The 17,659-nt window shown below is 33.2% G+C and overlaps 2 protein-coding genes across 2 annotated transcripts; one reads left to right on the top strand and one right to left on the bottom strand.

Annotated features, from left to right (window-relative positions):
* The first annotated feature begins 991 nt into the window (after positions 1 to 991).
* On the top strand, positions 992 to 5,254 carry LOC108771839 (tenascin). The gene is made up of 8 exons (XM_018537218.1): positions 992 to 1,182; positions 1,637 to 1,765; positions 3,204 to 3,344; positions 3,695 to 3,823; positions 4,185 to 4,448; positions 4,679 to 4,774; positions 4,850 to 4,921; positions 5,099 to 5,254. Exons 1-8 carry the CDS (start codon positions 1,038 to 1,040, stop codon positions 5,191 to 5,193), a joined length of 1,071 nt encoding a protein of 356 aa, XP_018392720.1. The 5' UTR covers positions 992 to 1,037; the 3' UTR covers positions 5,194 to 5,254.
* Positions 5,255 to 12,522: 7,268 nt separating this feature from the next.
* Positions 12,523 to 15,792, bottom strand: LOC108771805 (glucose dehydrogenase [FAD, quinone]). The gene is made up of 5 exons (XM_018537171.1): positions 15,209 to 15,792; positions 14,634 to 14,989; positions 14,013 to 14,384; positions 13,344 to 13,714; positions 12,523 to 12,876 (listed from the first exon to the last, which is right to left on the bottom strand). Exons 1-5 carry the CDS (start codon positions 15,790 to 15,792, stop codon positions 12,523 to 12,525), a joined length of 2,037 nt encoding a protein of 678 aa, XP_018392673.1.
* Positions 15,793 to 17,659: the final 1,867 nt, after the last annotated feature.

Genomic DNA, 17,659 nt, shown 5'->3' with positions numbered 1-17,659 from the left:
ACATTTTAGCACCTGTTGTTCGTCGAGTGACAACTCGATCAGAGCGCGCATATATAAAACTATTCTCAACAATTATTGTCGATGAATGCGCAATATTTGTGCATTAAAGTTGAAATCGATTCGCAACGGAATATGACGCGGGAAATGCTCCAAAGTGCATCTTGTCGAAATCGACGAAACAAGACGATGCTATAGCGACGAGCTTCTTTGCACGCGATCGTTTGTGAACTGGAACGTCTAAAATTAGTCGTTTAAAATCAACTAAAATCGAATAATTATCAATTACGTACCGTAGCACGATTCAATTTAAATTTGATACAATGATTTTTTGTAAATACAAATTAAAGAAAGGGAAAGAAAAATGTTTTTATATTGGGAATCAATTAATAGATCTTGTTCAATGCGAATTTTAAATTCAACAACAAAAAGAAACGATGTTTCGATTTACTAGCTATTGAAGAAATATCGATTCTTTGATTAATCACTGGATATTTTAGGCTGTACCCAAATCTACAGTTTCGAAAGACGATCGTAAAATTGATCTCTCGCAAAGTAATTCTAACGGTTCTGGTTTGGAATCTCATAATCTTTTATTCTGAATGTCTAACAAGATCTTCTAATGTCGTGACTTGGACAAAGTTCCAGGTCAATTCGTTGAAGATCGAATGACAGCGGTTTCGTCGATGTCCCGCTTCGAACAGACGAGGATGAAGCGACAGCCATAAGCGATAGACAATGTCGAGGGATTCAACGATGATCGCGCGGGATACGCCCCGATGATGTTCATCCGAGGATGTACCCGTGTACTCCTGCCTACGATTGCGCAACAATTGAACAGGCGAGAAGACAATGAGAGCGTCGTCGTAAGCTAAACCTAGCCGGTAAGCCGGTCGTTGGGATCGTGACGTGGCCTTCGAGCGATCAGTCGACCGGACAATCTCTGGTGTCTTCTCGCGAGATTCGAAAATGACAATAAGTTGGCCACCGATGGTGATGAAACGTTTCGTACGAGACGTGCGTCCGCCGTCGTCGCGAGGATGACGAGGACGTGGACGGTATGCGGCTTCACGGGGTTCCTCGTCCTCGTACCCGTTACCGTCTGCGTGACGATCACCTACGTCAACGACAACGAGGACCCGTCCCTGCGATGCAACGATCGCAGTAACGCTAATCGTAGCAACAGTAAGCAAATAGAGTTTAGACGGAACGATTACAGTAGGAGTACAATTCAGCTTTCATTTCTACGAATTAATTAATGGGGACAAGAGCGAGTATACCGGAACGCGCAACTACCGTGAAATATGAGGATCCTTCGATCATCATTCTTCACGGATCGTGTCTAATCGATTGTTAGGTCGTACTCGTTATGTCACGGTAAATTGGCCAGCGACCGCGCAGTACAAAGATGATTGCTTTATACTTCCGTTATAGAGCATCTTCTATTTTTTTATTTTTTAATTAGACGTAAAAATTTTACGTAACTTCTTTTCTTACATTTTTTATTACAAACTGTGATGATAAATTACTAACAACACAAGTTTTGAACATAACACTTTTAGTTTAGATCTGACTCTATGAATAATACGTATTGTGTCACAAACGTGACAAATATATATATATATTTTTTTTTTTCTAGAAACTTTCTCCCAGTGTAAATACGATGTCGACTGTATTCCAAATGCGTTTTGCCGGAATCAACAGACCTGCTCATGCAAAGACAATTACATCGAGTTTAGGATCAATAATAACTACAAATGTCTGAGAGGTATTCTATATTTTTTATACATTTTTTGAGTTTAATATTCGGACATGAATTTTTTGCCATACCAAAACAGTTTCATTTATCTTTGCCTGAAGTTTTCTACTTTCTACATGAAATTGTTTCGCATATCTAAGATAATTAAATACATATTTGATCGATCATTATCAACGATACGTTTGCGCGTAAATAAAAGACTGAAAAAATTTATTTTAACCCATAAAAAGAAAATATATATTCTTTGAAAATATATTATACAATAATACTTATATTAACCACTGTATTCAATAATAATATTATATCATCACTATTATTATTATTATTGTTATTGTGATGTATAAATCTATAATATAAATAAACTATAAATGTCCGAAAGATATTCTACATACATATTTTACTGCATTTCTAGAACGTGATATTAATTATTTATTTATTAATTTTAATGTAAACTAGAAATAAAATAGAATGTTAAAAAAATCTCGAACGTTGTTCTGGATCTCGGTCTAATTATTCGTATAGTCAGGAACGATGTCATCGACCTCAGAAACGAGAGATCCCGCGGAGATATCCGTTCATCCCTATTCCTATCCGTTCCTTTCTCACGATCCCGCCTCACCTGGAGCGTGTCGTTCGTCGTGCTCGTTGAGCCGACAGAGATCACGAATAATTTCTATGAATGAGTCAGGACGGCGTAAATCCGACTCTGGATAAGGGATCCGTTCGACACGATCGTAAAGCAATTGAATTAAGTTAATTTCTGAAATAAATTTCCAAAAATGAGGTCTTTCGTTCCGAAATTAGATTAACATTTTATGATTAAAATCACATGTTGTAAGACACCTTGTACTCCAGAGAAAAACGTGTATAGTGATGGCAACCGTGACAACTGTATGTAAGTTTATATGTACTTATAAGTACGTATAGTTGAATACATTATTTTATAGTTATTGCAATTATATATGCAAACAATAATAATTATAAAATAGTTTATTCAAATATGAACACATTGTACACATAAAATTTATATAGTTATATTTATATATAGACTTGAGCCGCGGTCCGATTTACGCTCACGACGCTCATGAGCATCATTTGTCTTTGTTTAATATTAGACAAACAACAAGGATTTTTAAATGTTGTGATCGTGAATCGATTTGTGGCCTTGTTATAGCTTTGCTGCCACTCTTTGTTTTTAAGTACAATTATTTTACTTATCAATTAATAATTATATAAACTTCGAACCATGCTTGAAAATTTGATCACATTATATCTTTAGCATTATGTATTTAGTAATATTATTTTCGAACTTCCGTGCATTCACAAAGGGAGAAAGATTATTCGAATTCTTGTTAACTACAGGCAAGAAATTCTTTCATCGCGAGTGTAGAAGTAATAAAATGCGCAACACTTAGAGACAGGGGCATAAGACACGTTATTTCAACAGTGGCCAGTCTCATCGGCGATCCCTGTGAAGAGGACATCCAATGTCAGTTCACATTTACACCGCAATCGGAATGTCGAGATGGCACTTGTCAATGCGCCCACGATTCTCACTTCACGGACGGGAGGTGTTACGAGTCCGTCGGTGAGTCAGTTACAACTTTTCCTGGGAAGTATCCAAAGCCTGGTCAGCCTCTTTATTATGCATATTTATGGGAAAAATAAATAACCCGAATTAGTACGTAATAACAAGGGATGATGCAACGAGCGGTCTATTATTCAGTGCCATAAAGTAAAATAATTACTTGTATCATAATAAAATAATGCGTTTTTTATACCGTTAGCACTACTTCCATTGCATATAAATTATCTATGTTTACGACTGTTTGCATCTCTTTGCACGACAATGTAAAAGAAAAAATTGGTTACTTCAATAAACATCAACTTAGCATGTAGTAATTAGAATTACAATTACTATTTTCTACTTGCATTTAGGTTTGGGAAAACGTTGTCGCTCAAACCGCAATTGTCATATCAAGAATACTTTTTGCGAATACGGTTTCTGTTCTTGCGGTTTGCATCATCATGCAAATCCTGACAATAGCAGCTGTTTACCGAGTGCTAGTAAGTACCACAGGAATCATAAAAATAGTTATACATCTAATATTATATATATATATATATATATATAAAACTGATACGACATAATATTTAATTTTTTATATAATATATAATATTGATTAAAAAATAAAAATTAATTAATTTAATAGTGTGTGTTGCATATACCATTTAAAGTAATATTTAATGAATTTAATGATGTATTACGTTATACAAGAACAATTTTACATTTACTTCTTTTTAAATTAACAAATATGAAATAAAACAAGAGTGAAAAACTCTTTTCAAGAAAAAAAGCAGTTGATCGATAATTTTCGTGGAAATAAGTAGAATTTATAAGATCTAGATTTGTCAAACTACTTTTCAGAATTGGACGAGCACTGCAACAGCGATGACGAATGTATTGTCCAGAATTCAAAATGTATACACAACAGATGCGATTGCGAATTGAATTATGTGCTGGCCAAGGACGATCAACGGTGTTTGAAAGCCGCTTCCTGGATTGGTGAGAAGTGCGAGCAACAATCTCAGTGCCAACTGTTCTTGAAGCATAGCCAATGCGGCGTGAGTAAGACGTGTGATTGCGTTGCCGGTTCCCATAGACGCGGTCATCGATGTTTCGTCGATGTAGGCGAGTACTCGAATATCTGGACTTTTGCTTATATTTTGCGTTCAATTGATCACTTCAATTCCAAACAATATCATGTGCTAATCTTCTATTAAAAAAAAATCAAATGAAAAAAACGTGGAATCAGTTAATTTTAAGCTAAATACTGATATCTAAAGGTTGAAAATACGAATGTCAAATCTTGTTTGGATCAATGCTGCTGTATATAATAATGCTGGAAATCTGTGTTTTAGAACTAGGTGGGCGTTGCGAAACTCATCACCATTGCATCACGACAACTTTGAAAGATTCCAATTCGACTTGGAAATCAAAAGTGGATTGTATTAATGGTACCTTTTGTTAAATACACGATTTATCGTCACGAAAAGATTCAATCTAAAATGTTATTTTATATCTTTTCACAGGCTTTTGCATTTGTACCGAAGGCTATACATTGATGGAAGAGCTGCAGGATTGTGTTCAGTTTAGTGATAATGGTAAAAAAATTATAATTTTTAAATATTTATAATGTATAATTTTTTAAGTTAGAAAGTTTGCAAAAACAGAGTTCTAAAAACGCATAAAGATTATTTATTTAATGTCTTTATATTAAAATTTTTTATAATTAATTTTATATTTATTAACTTAATATTTTAAATTTCTTATTTTTATAGGTACAACGAGATGTCAAATATATGGAGTACTTTTTATCATCGTAAGATTTCTTGCATTAAAGATGATGGATAACAACATTTTGTACTTAGCATGAGGGCTCGATTTTTAATTTAGAATATTAAAAAAAATAGATTATTAACTTATGCAATAATTTAGATGCGTATCGTTGTTTTTATCATCGTATTTATTTATATTGTTATTTAAATTAAAACATTTGATTAATGTAAATGTACTATCTTAACTAGCAGCTATAAGCAGCCAAAGAGAATGAACGCCTTTTTCTATAAAATTGATTAATCTACTAAATAATATTATAAATTATTAATGACATTTTTTTCTTCCTTATTTCTATTTATTATAAACAGCCATTGATTAGAATGTATTGCACATTTATTGAAACAATGACATAGCTCAAAAATTTTTTTCTAGAAAATAAAATTTAAATGATTGTAGTAAAGTAAAGGAATAAAAGTATGTTCTTTTTTTATGTTTTCATTTTTTTTGTAAACAACTCCAAAATAACTTTTGAATTATATCGTTGTTTCAGTAAATCATCGATATGTGAACAAAATGTGTTATTTAATTTTTACATACGTAAAACATTGTGTAATAATTACGCACAATTGTGTTCTATATATTTCTACAACAATAATACTTCACTATAACATATTTATAAGTATGTAACGCTTCGTTGTTTTACACGCAACATTTTTTTCAATCCCTTCAGATCTTATATATTAAAGTATAGTGTATAACAAATTTGAAGTATTATTTATTAAAATTATTTAATTCTATTAAATATTATCGGAGAAATCAAATGTATACATATAATAATGTATATGTAAAAAAAATAATTAAAAATTGGGAAAAAATTAATTCTTTAGTATAAATTACTTATTAAAGTGCTCTTAAATTTAATTAAAATTTTTTTTTAACATGATTAAAATCAGGTCTGAAGGGCTTAAGTCTTTTCTCCTTAAAGTTTTTAGTTTTATAGTGTTTTTCATTGACAGAATTAAAGCCATTATAATACACTACTCTAATTTAAATATAAAAGTGAGACCTTTCAATTGATAAAATGCCTATTGTAGTATATTTTATCAATTAACATAATAAAGTATATTGAATATTTTACGTTAATTTGTACAATGGCTTTAAGGTGCACTGGGTGTGCACTAGTTCTGCCAATAAAAACGCTATTAGTTTCTATGCATGCGTTATAGCGTGTGTGAAACACGCATTTTCACACGTTCCATCCATCAATCACAATATACGTTTTTCTTACACGTAATGACGCATCGAAACAGAAATTTTTTAAACCCTTTAGATGTGCGTCATGTTGAATTCAGCTAATTTTAGTCAAATTTTGATACGTTATTTGACAGTTTATCAAATTAATCAGTAAGTTATAAAATAATTTTAAATTAATACGCGTTTATTGATACGCGCTATAATGCACAGCAATACGAGCATGGAAACTAGAAGTTAAGAATTTTTATGACACACAAGCACCAATGTTTTCTTTTTTCTTCTCTCACCTCTATACAAATAAAAGAAAATTCTCTACTACATCACATACTTCGCCCCTTCGCAATCGCGCGTCCCACGTTTTACACGTCGCCGTCGTAGCATTTCTTCTTCCTTCCGCTTCTCCAGGGCCGGCGTTAGGCTATGTGCGACGGTGCAGCGCACGCGGCCCCGCGTTTTACTTATTGTAACAACATAACGAGATAAAAAATAATTGGGCCTCTCACTTCCACATGTGCGGATAAGATTAAATCTGTTCTTTATTCCTGCACCGTGTGCACCAATTCAGACAGTGCAGGAATAAAGAAAAGACCTATTTTTATAGTAAAATTGGTAAAAATGTAATAAAATTATTATTTTAAATTCTACTGACTGCTAACCGATATGACGTATATTTAAAACTATCGCAGTACTATCACGCGTTAAATTGTAATAATATATTACCACAAAAAGTAACACAAAGTGAATAGTTTTCATTGTTTTTCTTATTCGATTTACCAGCGCGAAGTGTTTTTACATAAAAAATTTTTCTATTTAAATAGATTTTTCTCATTTTGTTTTTAAATTAATTGTGATATAATTTTTTTAAAGAAGAATTAAATCACTTGGTTTCGAATAGGAAGATCTTTTAATAAGAATACAAAGGCATATACTTAGGTTTCATTGTATGAAGATAAAGATAGTACCACATGGGTTTTACTTTTTAATTTAATAGAATTTAAATAATAGTACAATACTATATGGGTTCTTAAAAATTAAAGGTACCACTTGTGTTTTACTTTTTAATTTGGTAAAATTTAACTTGGCGCCAACTGTTGATATCAAATCTTGTATACAAATGATAAATATCATTAAAATTAAGTAAGTAATAAGGTAGAATAACTTGGCGCCGACTATTGATATCAAATCTTTTCGCTGCCTTTTCGTGATGTCTGGTCACCAAGTCCTTTTCCATCCAGCGTATGAACAAGAGGATGATTCCCGCGCAATTGCTTGTTTCTTAGCCGCTACTTATTTCGTATCGACACACGTGTTCCGCTTATTGGTGGCCAGGCATCTCAACTCTCGCGCTTTCGTTTATTCTCGCTTGTCTCACAGAGTATATCTTGGTTTCAAACTACATTCGACTGCGAAACGTTATTGGATAAATATCTGAAAAATGTATCGTACTAAAGGTCGTCCACCTAAAGTTAAAAAAGAAGATTTTGTGAAAAGTGTTGTGGCGTTCAAAGATAGAATAGTGATATCGGACAAAATAGTTCCAAAAACTAATTCGATTTGGTCCGAAATATCAATTTCTTTAAATGGAAAATTAGAGTCAACGTCTATTTATGCGATGGTGTGTAACAATGTATACGGTGTACGTAATAAACTTCACGGTCATATACAAGATGCAAGTACAACAAACGCTGTCAATATGATTAACACGTCTTTGGAAGATCTACGATATAAGAAAAATATAAAACCTGTAAAATTTTTAATAACGGTGCCAAATACAGAATTTAATGAGCTAATTGTATTCAAATCTTATAAACATGTACAAAAAAAGAAAATAAGACATAGAATTTGGAAAACTCTTCGACCTGGATTGTGGGAAGATTTTATAACTAAAAAAATTTGGGACGCCGTGAAATTAAAATGTGGATTTCGTTTTCGTAACCATTATTTATCTAATAATGGTACATCTGGCTATATAAACGGTAAGTATATAAAATTTGTAATTATTGTACGTATCTTCAAGTAATATTACATATAAGATTATTATAAATCAAGAAAATGTGTGTGTGATGAAATAGAAAAAGTGTAAAACACACACACATACACACTTACACATAGACGTTCCCAAGAAGAACAAAACAATGTCCTCGACAATGTCAAATGACCAAATCAAAATAATATCAATATGACGTCAAATTGACATTATTTTGATTGTTTCGTTCTCCTTTTGGTGAATATTGTTTATTACTTAATTTGTTAATATTGTTTTTATTGTGTATAAAAATATACTACTCAAAAAATAGGAAACACTATCGAACGTAAAGAAATATGCGCAATAATCAAAATATCGCAACTTTGTGAAAAATTATTGCAGACAAAAAATTAAAAAAGCATTTTAAAGGTTAAAATCTCTACTTTCGAAATCTATAATTGAAATTTTTAACGAAAATATGCGTGAAACAAAAGTGATCATTTTTGCTTCAACGGTCAATAATCTTTAGCGTGTTCAAAAGTGTTCCCTAGTTTTTGTTGAGTACTTTCTATTAATAATCTGAAATTATATTAATAGTAACAATAATTATAAAGATGCGATTATTTTTTTTTCTTTAGGTTCTTGCAAATGCGGTAGTACTTTGCAATGTGTGATCGAGAATCAACATGCGCAAGAAATACTTTTGAAATGCAAAGTAATTAAAGGGGCTGGAAAATGCAGCAAACGCTTTGTAAGGGTGCCTTTAAAAAAAACAACTGGATTAGAACTATGCACCAAACCAATGGTGCATCGTGCTGAAAGAGTCGAAGGGGAATTTAATAAAATAAAAAATTGCAGTGTCCCTATGAGAGAAGATGACTTTCTAAAAATTCATCTAGATTATCTTCGTGAAGAATTAAATGTTAACGGTGAGAAAAAAATGATTTATTAATTGATACAGTAAGCACCGAAGAGTGTCACATGGAGAAAAACGAAAGTAAAAATATGATATTAATATTTCACAATTAAAACATAAGAAAGGGTCAAGAAACAATCGGAAACATCACGGATTATATAGCGTTCAATAATTTTCTTAAATGATTTTTATTATACATATAATATCTGTTTATACTTCTTCAAATTACGCGCCATTACTTTCGAACTTTAAACGCAATTCTTAAAATTTGAATTAGGAAGAGCAAATATCACGATATCAAATCGATGAACAATTTAACAACACTGCTGCTTACTAGCATCTATATTATTCTCTCCCCTTCCCTCACCTAATATCCTTGAAAAACTGTAAAGAATTTGTCGCCAAAAGTATTATCTCAACCAAAGTTTGAATCTATCTGGATCTCTTTATATTCCATAGGCGCCGGGTATCCTATTAATTCCATTGCTAAGGTATATGATAATCAGGAGACGCGGTAGTATCTCCGACCCTGTTAAAAAAACTACGAGTAAATTTAAATTTAAAAGATTAATAAAAGACACTACAAGTCTCTTATCTCGAGCCAACAAAGTCCATTCTTCGAGGGTGCATAACAACTAAAATATAAAAAATTTTGAATCACACGTAATATGTCCTGAAAGGCGGCATCGCCATGAGTAATTCGAGCAATATGTATTTGTTGCAACAACCGATTATGGTTTTACTTCGATTATTGTTGATTACACTTTGGCCTTATAATACGTTCTTTAAACACTATTTATCACTTATTTGGCCTTTTTTCGCGTTTTAATTATGTTATACACATTACGGTCTCATTTAGATTATTGTTAACATTTCAACTGTATAAACAGGTGAACCAAAATTGTGTCCTGCTTGTAACAATATTGACGTACCATCTGGTGCACTTATTTGTGCTATATGCAAAATAACACATGCATTAAACAAATGTTCCATGGCTTATGGTGAAGAAGCAGGGCAGAAAAAAATCTGTCTTCCTTGCTCTTCATTGAAATCAAAAAACATTCTTGCTACAAGAGAAACAGAAAATCGGCGAGGTTTAATTTTAAATAATAAAAAGCACAAGGCAAAATATTTAGGAGATGATCCGCGCGGTATAAAAGATGCTTTGACGTGGAGAAGTGCTAAACTCCCAATAATAAAAAATGGAAATTCCAGGGAATTGCAAGCAGGAAAAATAGAGGATCGAAATTATTGCTTCGTAAACACTTGTGCATTCGACAGCTTGCTACAAATTGTCCTCGCCACCTTGTCAGATTACAAAGATTTCGAATATGAGGTACATATATTACTTCGAAAGTAACTTTCTACAAGCAAAATCATACGAACCTATAGCGACTCGTGTATAATATCTAATGTAAAGTATTCTTTTCAATGTGTATGTACAGTCTCAATTCTCGCGAATTTAATGTAACAGTTGCCTTAACTAAATTATAACCGAAAATTTTAACGCAGAATATCGAAGTTATAATCATTTGTAAATAAGAAATACGCTTATAAATCTTACTCTATTAATCATTCAGAAATAATAGTATTTCTTGAGACAAAAAAAGTTCATCTAGTTTCAATTATTATTAATGTGCTTTACTGTAGATACGCAAAATCGAAAATAAATTATATGAAATGGCAAAAGATATTTTTAAAAATGGAATTACAGCATATACCTACAAACTACGTGGACAATTACTATTATCTATATTTACGACTCGCGATGTACATAAAGATTGTATTCATGTTGATTGCCAAACGAACGTTGGCTATTTGGCGAGCCAACTTTTTAAAAACACTCCGAGTTTTGAAGAAATTTCAGTGTGTAATAAAGGGTGCCCACCTAGATGGAAGAAATTAACAGTGTCCCAGATAGAGTACAATTACTTATTAAAAGGAGACGTTTACAACATTATAGAAAACAATGTTGTATCAAAAGGCAAAAAAAAATGTTGTCATAGACATTGTACTGATTTTGAAACAACAAAGTTGTGTAAAATAGGTAATTTAAATCATATTATTTTCGAACATATACTTTTTACGTAATCAAAAAATGCATATATCAACTAATATAATGTATTACAATTATACAAATAGTATGTTAATCGATCACGCGTACATATAAAAACACACACACACACATACACAAACACACACAATGTTACAGTATTTCCATTATTACGTTTACGTTGTGCCAAATCTATATATTCATACGGAAAATTTCTTCAGGACCTATAGTATTATTTGACATATATACCATCAAATATAAAAATCCAGCAATAAAATTGGAAAAAATAGCACATAAAATAGCAAATCCTTTAAATCCAGGAAAGGAACTACAGTTGTTAGGAATAGTAGATTTTAAATATCCGGCCATGGCAGAAATAGGACATTACACGGCAATAGTTCCACGCCCTGGAAACTGCTGGGTGGAATACAATGACCTCGCGTCAAAAGAAAAAATTATGGAAAAAACGTGCGATGTAAATCCACATCTCCTGGTATACATGTAAAAAAATAAACAGAATAACACTAATAATAGATACCTTGTAATTTCATATAAAAAATTTATACAATAAATTCCTAAAAGTGTAAATAGTATCTACATTGTGTAACAGTGGAGGATAACGATAGTTGTTTATAGCGCAGCAGGGCAGGACGCGAGAGTACGAGCGCCTGTGCTGAACTATAAGCAAATATGCCCCCACTCGCTACACATGGAATTTTACATTACAAGTGCTCGTCGTAATGTGCCCTATACAACTGTTTTTGCGCAGAAGAGTGGGATTAGAGAAATAACTCAACGGCTTGAGGTATTGGCTATTTACAGCACGCAAAAGCTTCAAGGTATAGGGCACATTACGTACACGCGTGATGAAAACTAACATTCTTTAGTTCATCATAAAAATGATGATGAAAAGATTTGATATCAACAATCGGCGTCAAATTAAATTCTATACCTTCCAAATTAAAAAGTAAAACACAAGTGATACCTTTAATCTATATGAATTACATGAATCCGATTACATTATCATATTTACTTGTTTTTCAAATCAACGGTCCAACACAAATCGTAATTTTATAAATTATTTCATTTTCAAAAAAGAATCAGGGTGCGATTACATGGAACGCGGTACGCAGTACGCGGTACGCGGTTCTCTAGCTGCCTGGTTAGTTAACCGCGGTACCGCGTACCGCCTATTTCTTTTCCCTGATATTACATGGAGCGCGGTTTGCGGCACGGGCTAGTGACAAACCTCTTTCCAGTCCTCCTTGATCATGTCATTGGCCTTCTCAGCGATCATGTACACTGGTGCATTTGTATGACCAGCGATTATAGTCGGCATCACGCTGGCGTCCACGACCCTGAGACCGTCGATCCCGTGCACCCGCAGCCTGTGGTCCACCACTCCCGAATTCCTCCGGGTGCTCATCTTGCACGTGCCAGCGTAGTGACCCAGAGTCGTCGACACCTGACGGGAGACGCAGGCCCAGTATGCGTCGCTCTTAAAAGCGATATGCTTGCATCCCGGAAACGATACTGGCAGCATCGTAGTGTTAAAACGCTCGAACGCCTTCGTGGAAGCCACTTCAATCGCCTATGATAAGATGTGCGATAAAAATATTAAATTATATTAAAAAATTGAAAAATGACAAAAAATGTTTTAATTATATATAGAATATAATTTTTAATGTGTAAGATAATGAAAGAATATGTTGTATAATATAAATATTACATAATATAAATGAAGTAAAAAAAATTTTTTAATAAAATAATAAATGTGGAGAACAAGAGGAATAAATATGCTTCAATTATTTGAGAATGTAGTTCTAAATGATAGTTAATAAGAGAATATTAGAACGCAAAGTAAGTAAAGAAAATATAATAAATAACTGTAATGTAAAGATAAAAGAATAAAGGATGCTTTTTTAATTACAAAAGGAATATAATTTAGAATGTACGAGATAAATAGAGATTTCTATAATGCAGTGTAAAGTATAAAGTGAGTAAAAAAAAAATAAAAAATAAGGGAAGACCATTAATACGTAAAGATTCTCTTCTTACGATTTTTATAGCTTGCACCATTGTATTCAGATCATCCTCATGATCATAATAATTGATATCCACAATCGGCGAGTCCCATGGATTGTTGCTTCTCAAAGTGAGTCTACCGCGACTCTTAGGTTGCAGAAGAACAGGTACGATCATGAAGCTATCAAAGCCTTTGTAATCACCATAAACCTCCTTATAAAATTCTTCCGTTAATCCTAAAAGACTGCGATAAATGCCGGAAGTATCTCCGGCTAACGAGCTTGCGCCTAATACCAACTCGACGTCGGGAAAGTCATCCTTTGACAGCTTGCTCCCGTTAGTATGAGAAGATATCTTATTGAAGACATTACGACTTATGGTGATGGAAGTTATGTTGGGAACAGCTATAAAAAATGATTTATATTGTGATTTCTGCCAGAGCTAATTGAGTTTAAAAAATTATAATAGCAAAAGAACAAGCCAATTTTGTTTGATAAATATATAAAATATATCTGAAATGTCTTATTACCATTACTTTTAAATTTGATGTATTATAAAGATAATTAATTGATTTTGTTTTTTCTAATAATTTATATTTTAAAAATTAGTAAACATCTTGATTTTTTATTAAAACAAAACTAATCTTTTTTTGTTTATTCGTTTGTTTAATAAATTTTAACTTGTACGATGACAAATACTTACTATACTGCTTGTCGTACTTATGCGTATTTACATGGTGAATGTACTTCAATTTGGACTTTTCCTTCTGTATTTTTTTCATATGATTATTAGCTTTGGTGTTAACAAGGGCCATCGCTTCGGCACCTCCGGGTATAGTTAAAGGACCATTTCCTTCTATCAGGTACTTCACAAAATTAACTGGATTCGAACCTAAACGTGGCTCGACAATAGTCACACTCTCATTGACTAGAAACGTTAAAGCTGACATGCTCACGTGATCTTGTAAGTTAAATCCCACCGGAAGATCCTCGATCACATCGATGTCTAATGAATTCAAATGATCTCGTGGACCTATTCCGGAAAGCATCAGTAACCGTGGTGAACCCAAAGTACCTGTACATACAAAAATATTAGATAAAACTTTCGATTAAAAAATGATAAATAGCTAAATGAGAATAAAAAATGATAAACGGGCTAAATTAGAATAATTTTACATTTTATAAAATATTTTATTAAATAGATTCGGTAATGTTTTATTAAAGCTTTATGTAGAGAGAGAGAGAAAGAGAGAGAGGGAGAGGGAAATTGAAATTGTACGTTTGTTCCATAAATATATCTTTTAACGATATTCTGAATGCTTACCTGCACAAAGTATAATCTCTTTAGTAGCGGAAACAAAATACATTTTATGGCCTCTCATAAATTGAACGCCCTCGGCTTTTTTTGTTTGCGGATTAATAACAATTTTAGTTACTGTCGAGAGCTTAGACAGATAAAAGTTGGTTCTGTCGCGAATTGGTTTGAGGAAAGCTTTGCTGGCGCTGACTCTGTGACCATTTCGTAAATTTGCTTGCACAGTTGAGAAACCGATGAACTTATCGCTGTTGTAATCTATCAGTTCGTAACCAAGCTCTTGGCCAGCATTCAAGAAACATTCTTTCAGAGGAGTGGCATAAGGAGGAGTAGTGACATCCAGATATCCTTCGTATCCGTGATACCTGACGAGAGAAGAATCGTGCAAAATGAAGTACGAGGACGAATATAAGATATCACGCTTAATGTTTAATTATTTTTACATTACATGAACATTATATAATAAAATAACGGAAATTACATGTAATTGAATTAACGTAAATAAAAAGATTCACAGTAAAAAAAAAAGGAAATCAAATTAATCTATAATTCTCATGCGAGTATCTCACGATCTTATCACGCACCTCATGTCTTTATCGATCAGCCTGCATCTTTCGGACTTGATGAAATAAGGCAATATGTCCTCGTAGCTCCACCCGGGATTTCCGAGCGCCTCCCAGCCATCGTAATCCGCCGATGTACCCCTTGAGTAAATCATGAAGTTCACTACTGAGGTGCCACCGACCGCTCTACCAGTCACCACTTTGCAACGACCGTCGACCATCGAGAGACAGTACCCACCGCGACCGTACGTGTCTTGTGGTCGAGATTTACCCTTGTATACGCGGGCATAGTCTGTGATGTGGAGGGCTGACGCTAGGAAGGGAATATCTGTGAGAAATATCTCATCCCTGCCCTCCTCGAGCACCAGGACGTTCCAGTTAGGATTTTCGGTCAGGCGGTTCGCGAGTACAGACCCCGCCGAACCAGCTCCAATCACGAGAAAGTCGAAAGATAGGTAATGCCGTCCAGGTACCGTGTCTTCATCCAGCACTAGATCGTCGGGCGGTGGGAATCCTGCCAAGAAGTGATGAACCGTTTCCAGAATAGCCGGAGATAAGATCCCACCAACGTGACCCAGGAAGATCGTTAGACAAAACGTGAGCATTATGGATTCGATCATATCGCGCGCAAGAGATAAATCTTCGCCAATCTTTTATATCGGATATATATACAACGCCTATTCTCCTTAATACGTTATTCTATTAATCTCTTGCATAACAACTTATCGATTCTTCTCTTTAGAAACCTCTGAGACCTTGATATCTATTAGCGAAATTGAGGTAGGTTTCTACGAAATTGCATTCGTTCCGTAAACTTGATTTAAAAAAGCCTTGATTACCAATTTCAAAACGTAATAACTGATGACTTTTTCGATAATCGTACTTTTGGATAGGAAGAATTTATTGCAATTTATTTTATCAACTTATTACGATTGCATGCTCGTCGCAATGTAACGTAGATTTTCTAATCTTGATTCATCGCTCCATATTTATTTTCAATACTTAATTCGACATATAATATTTACAATTTATTCGTAAATGATCGCTCCAAACACAATTAACGTATAATCTTCGATCGTAAATCTTCGTAATTAACATGAAAACAGAAATCTACAATTCGTGGCGCACAAAATTTATATGGCACTCAATCGTGTCTTGTTCTCCGTAATGCAATGTTAACAATCAACTGGTGTCTTCTAAAGTAGCATCGAGAAAAAGTCGTATAGATCTGTATAGCATCAGGGTCACCTACGTCAGCGTTCGAGGATACTTTTTACGGATCTTACGATCAGAACAGCACGATGCAAGTCATACGAAATAAGATTGCAAAAAGCGAGATGTTAATCAGTGATTTAACATCTTGACACAATGGTGCCATCGAACGATCGCATCTCTTCTGCATTCCATGACCCGTCGTATCGACATTGAAAAACATTGAAGAACAGGTTCATAGTTCGGGTGCACCAAACTCTCACAACGGATTTCAAATCGATAATGCGTACTTATCGTCAGTCATTTAACTCAATTATCATTTCACTTTTACCGAGACGCAATCTTCAATGGCTCTTAACCCCCCGTAATGCATTCGCAGAAATTTTTTCATACGTTTTTTTCATGAATTCCACATACGCTGTGTGTTTCTTTTACATTTTTTTTTCATTACATAAAGTCTTCGATATATTTCTTATCATATTTCGATTACGCGATTGCGTACTCTTCTGATTTAACAAATAAGGAATGTGTTTACATATGTATAACACATGCTTTGCTTGGTGCACTTTTTTTCAAAGGCTCTTTAGTAAAAATTAAATTATATTAGCGGATGATTGGGAGAATCGTGTTTATCTCGCGAAAGTCACCCGAACACTGAAATCCAATTGAACTCTTCCATGGTCGCATCTGCACTACAATTGAGCAAAAGAAAAAAGACAGCAGACAAGGCCAACCACACATTTGGTATTCTTGCAGAAACATCTCTCTCGCATGCCGCTGAAAGTACAGCAATGGTTAAACTTCTTACACAACTCTAGTAAACATTTTTCCTTTGCGTTACTAATTATGGTAGTATTTAGAAACTTGTATTTGATATATATGTGATCTGAATGTAAATGTAAACTTAACACAATTAAAGCTATAATAAATATAATTTAAGAAGTAGGAACCACAAATATATTGATATATTTATATTATAATTTATTATGAGATATATTTATTATAATTTGTTTATATTACTTTATACTAATGAATGTTTTATACAAGTTATAATTTAACTTTGGTATGTTTTCATATTTTTTACTAAAGCTCTTATATTTTACTTCAGCAAATCTAATTTTATTTTTATTTACAATTTTTACTACTTTCCGTCATCTTTTAGAAATTGTAATTAAAATAAAAATATTTTGATGTAAGAAAAGAAATAGTAAAATAAATTTAAATTGTAACAATTTTTAGATATATAAAAAAATAATTTTT

The sequence above is a fragment of the Cyphomyrmex costatus genome, unplaced genomic scaffold (genome assembly GCF_001594065.2).
Source record: "Cyphomyrmex costatus isolate MS0001 unplaced genomic scaffold, Ccosl1.0 scaffold166, whole genome shotgun sequence".
NCBI classification, from domain to species: domain Eukaryota; kingdom Metazoa; phylum Arthropoda; class Insecta; order Hymenoptera; family Formicidae; genus Cyphomyrmex; species Cyphomyrmex costatus.
Note: the sequence above shows the minus strand (reverse complement) of the source record. Positions and strands in the feature narration are given on the sequence as shown.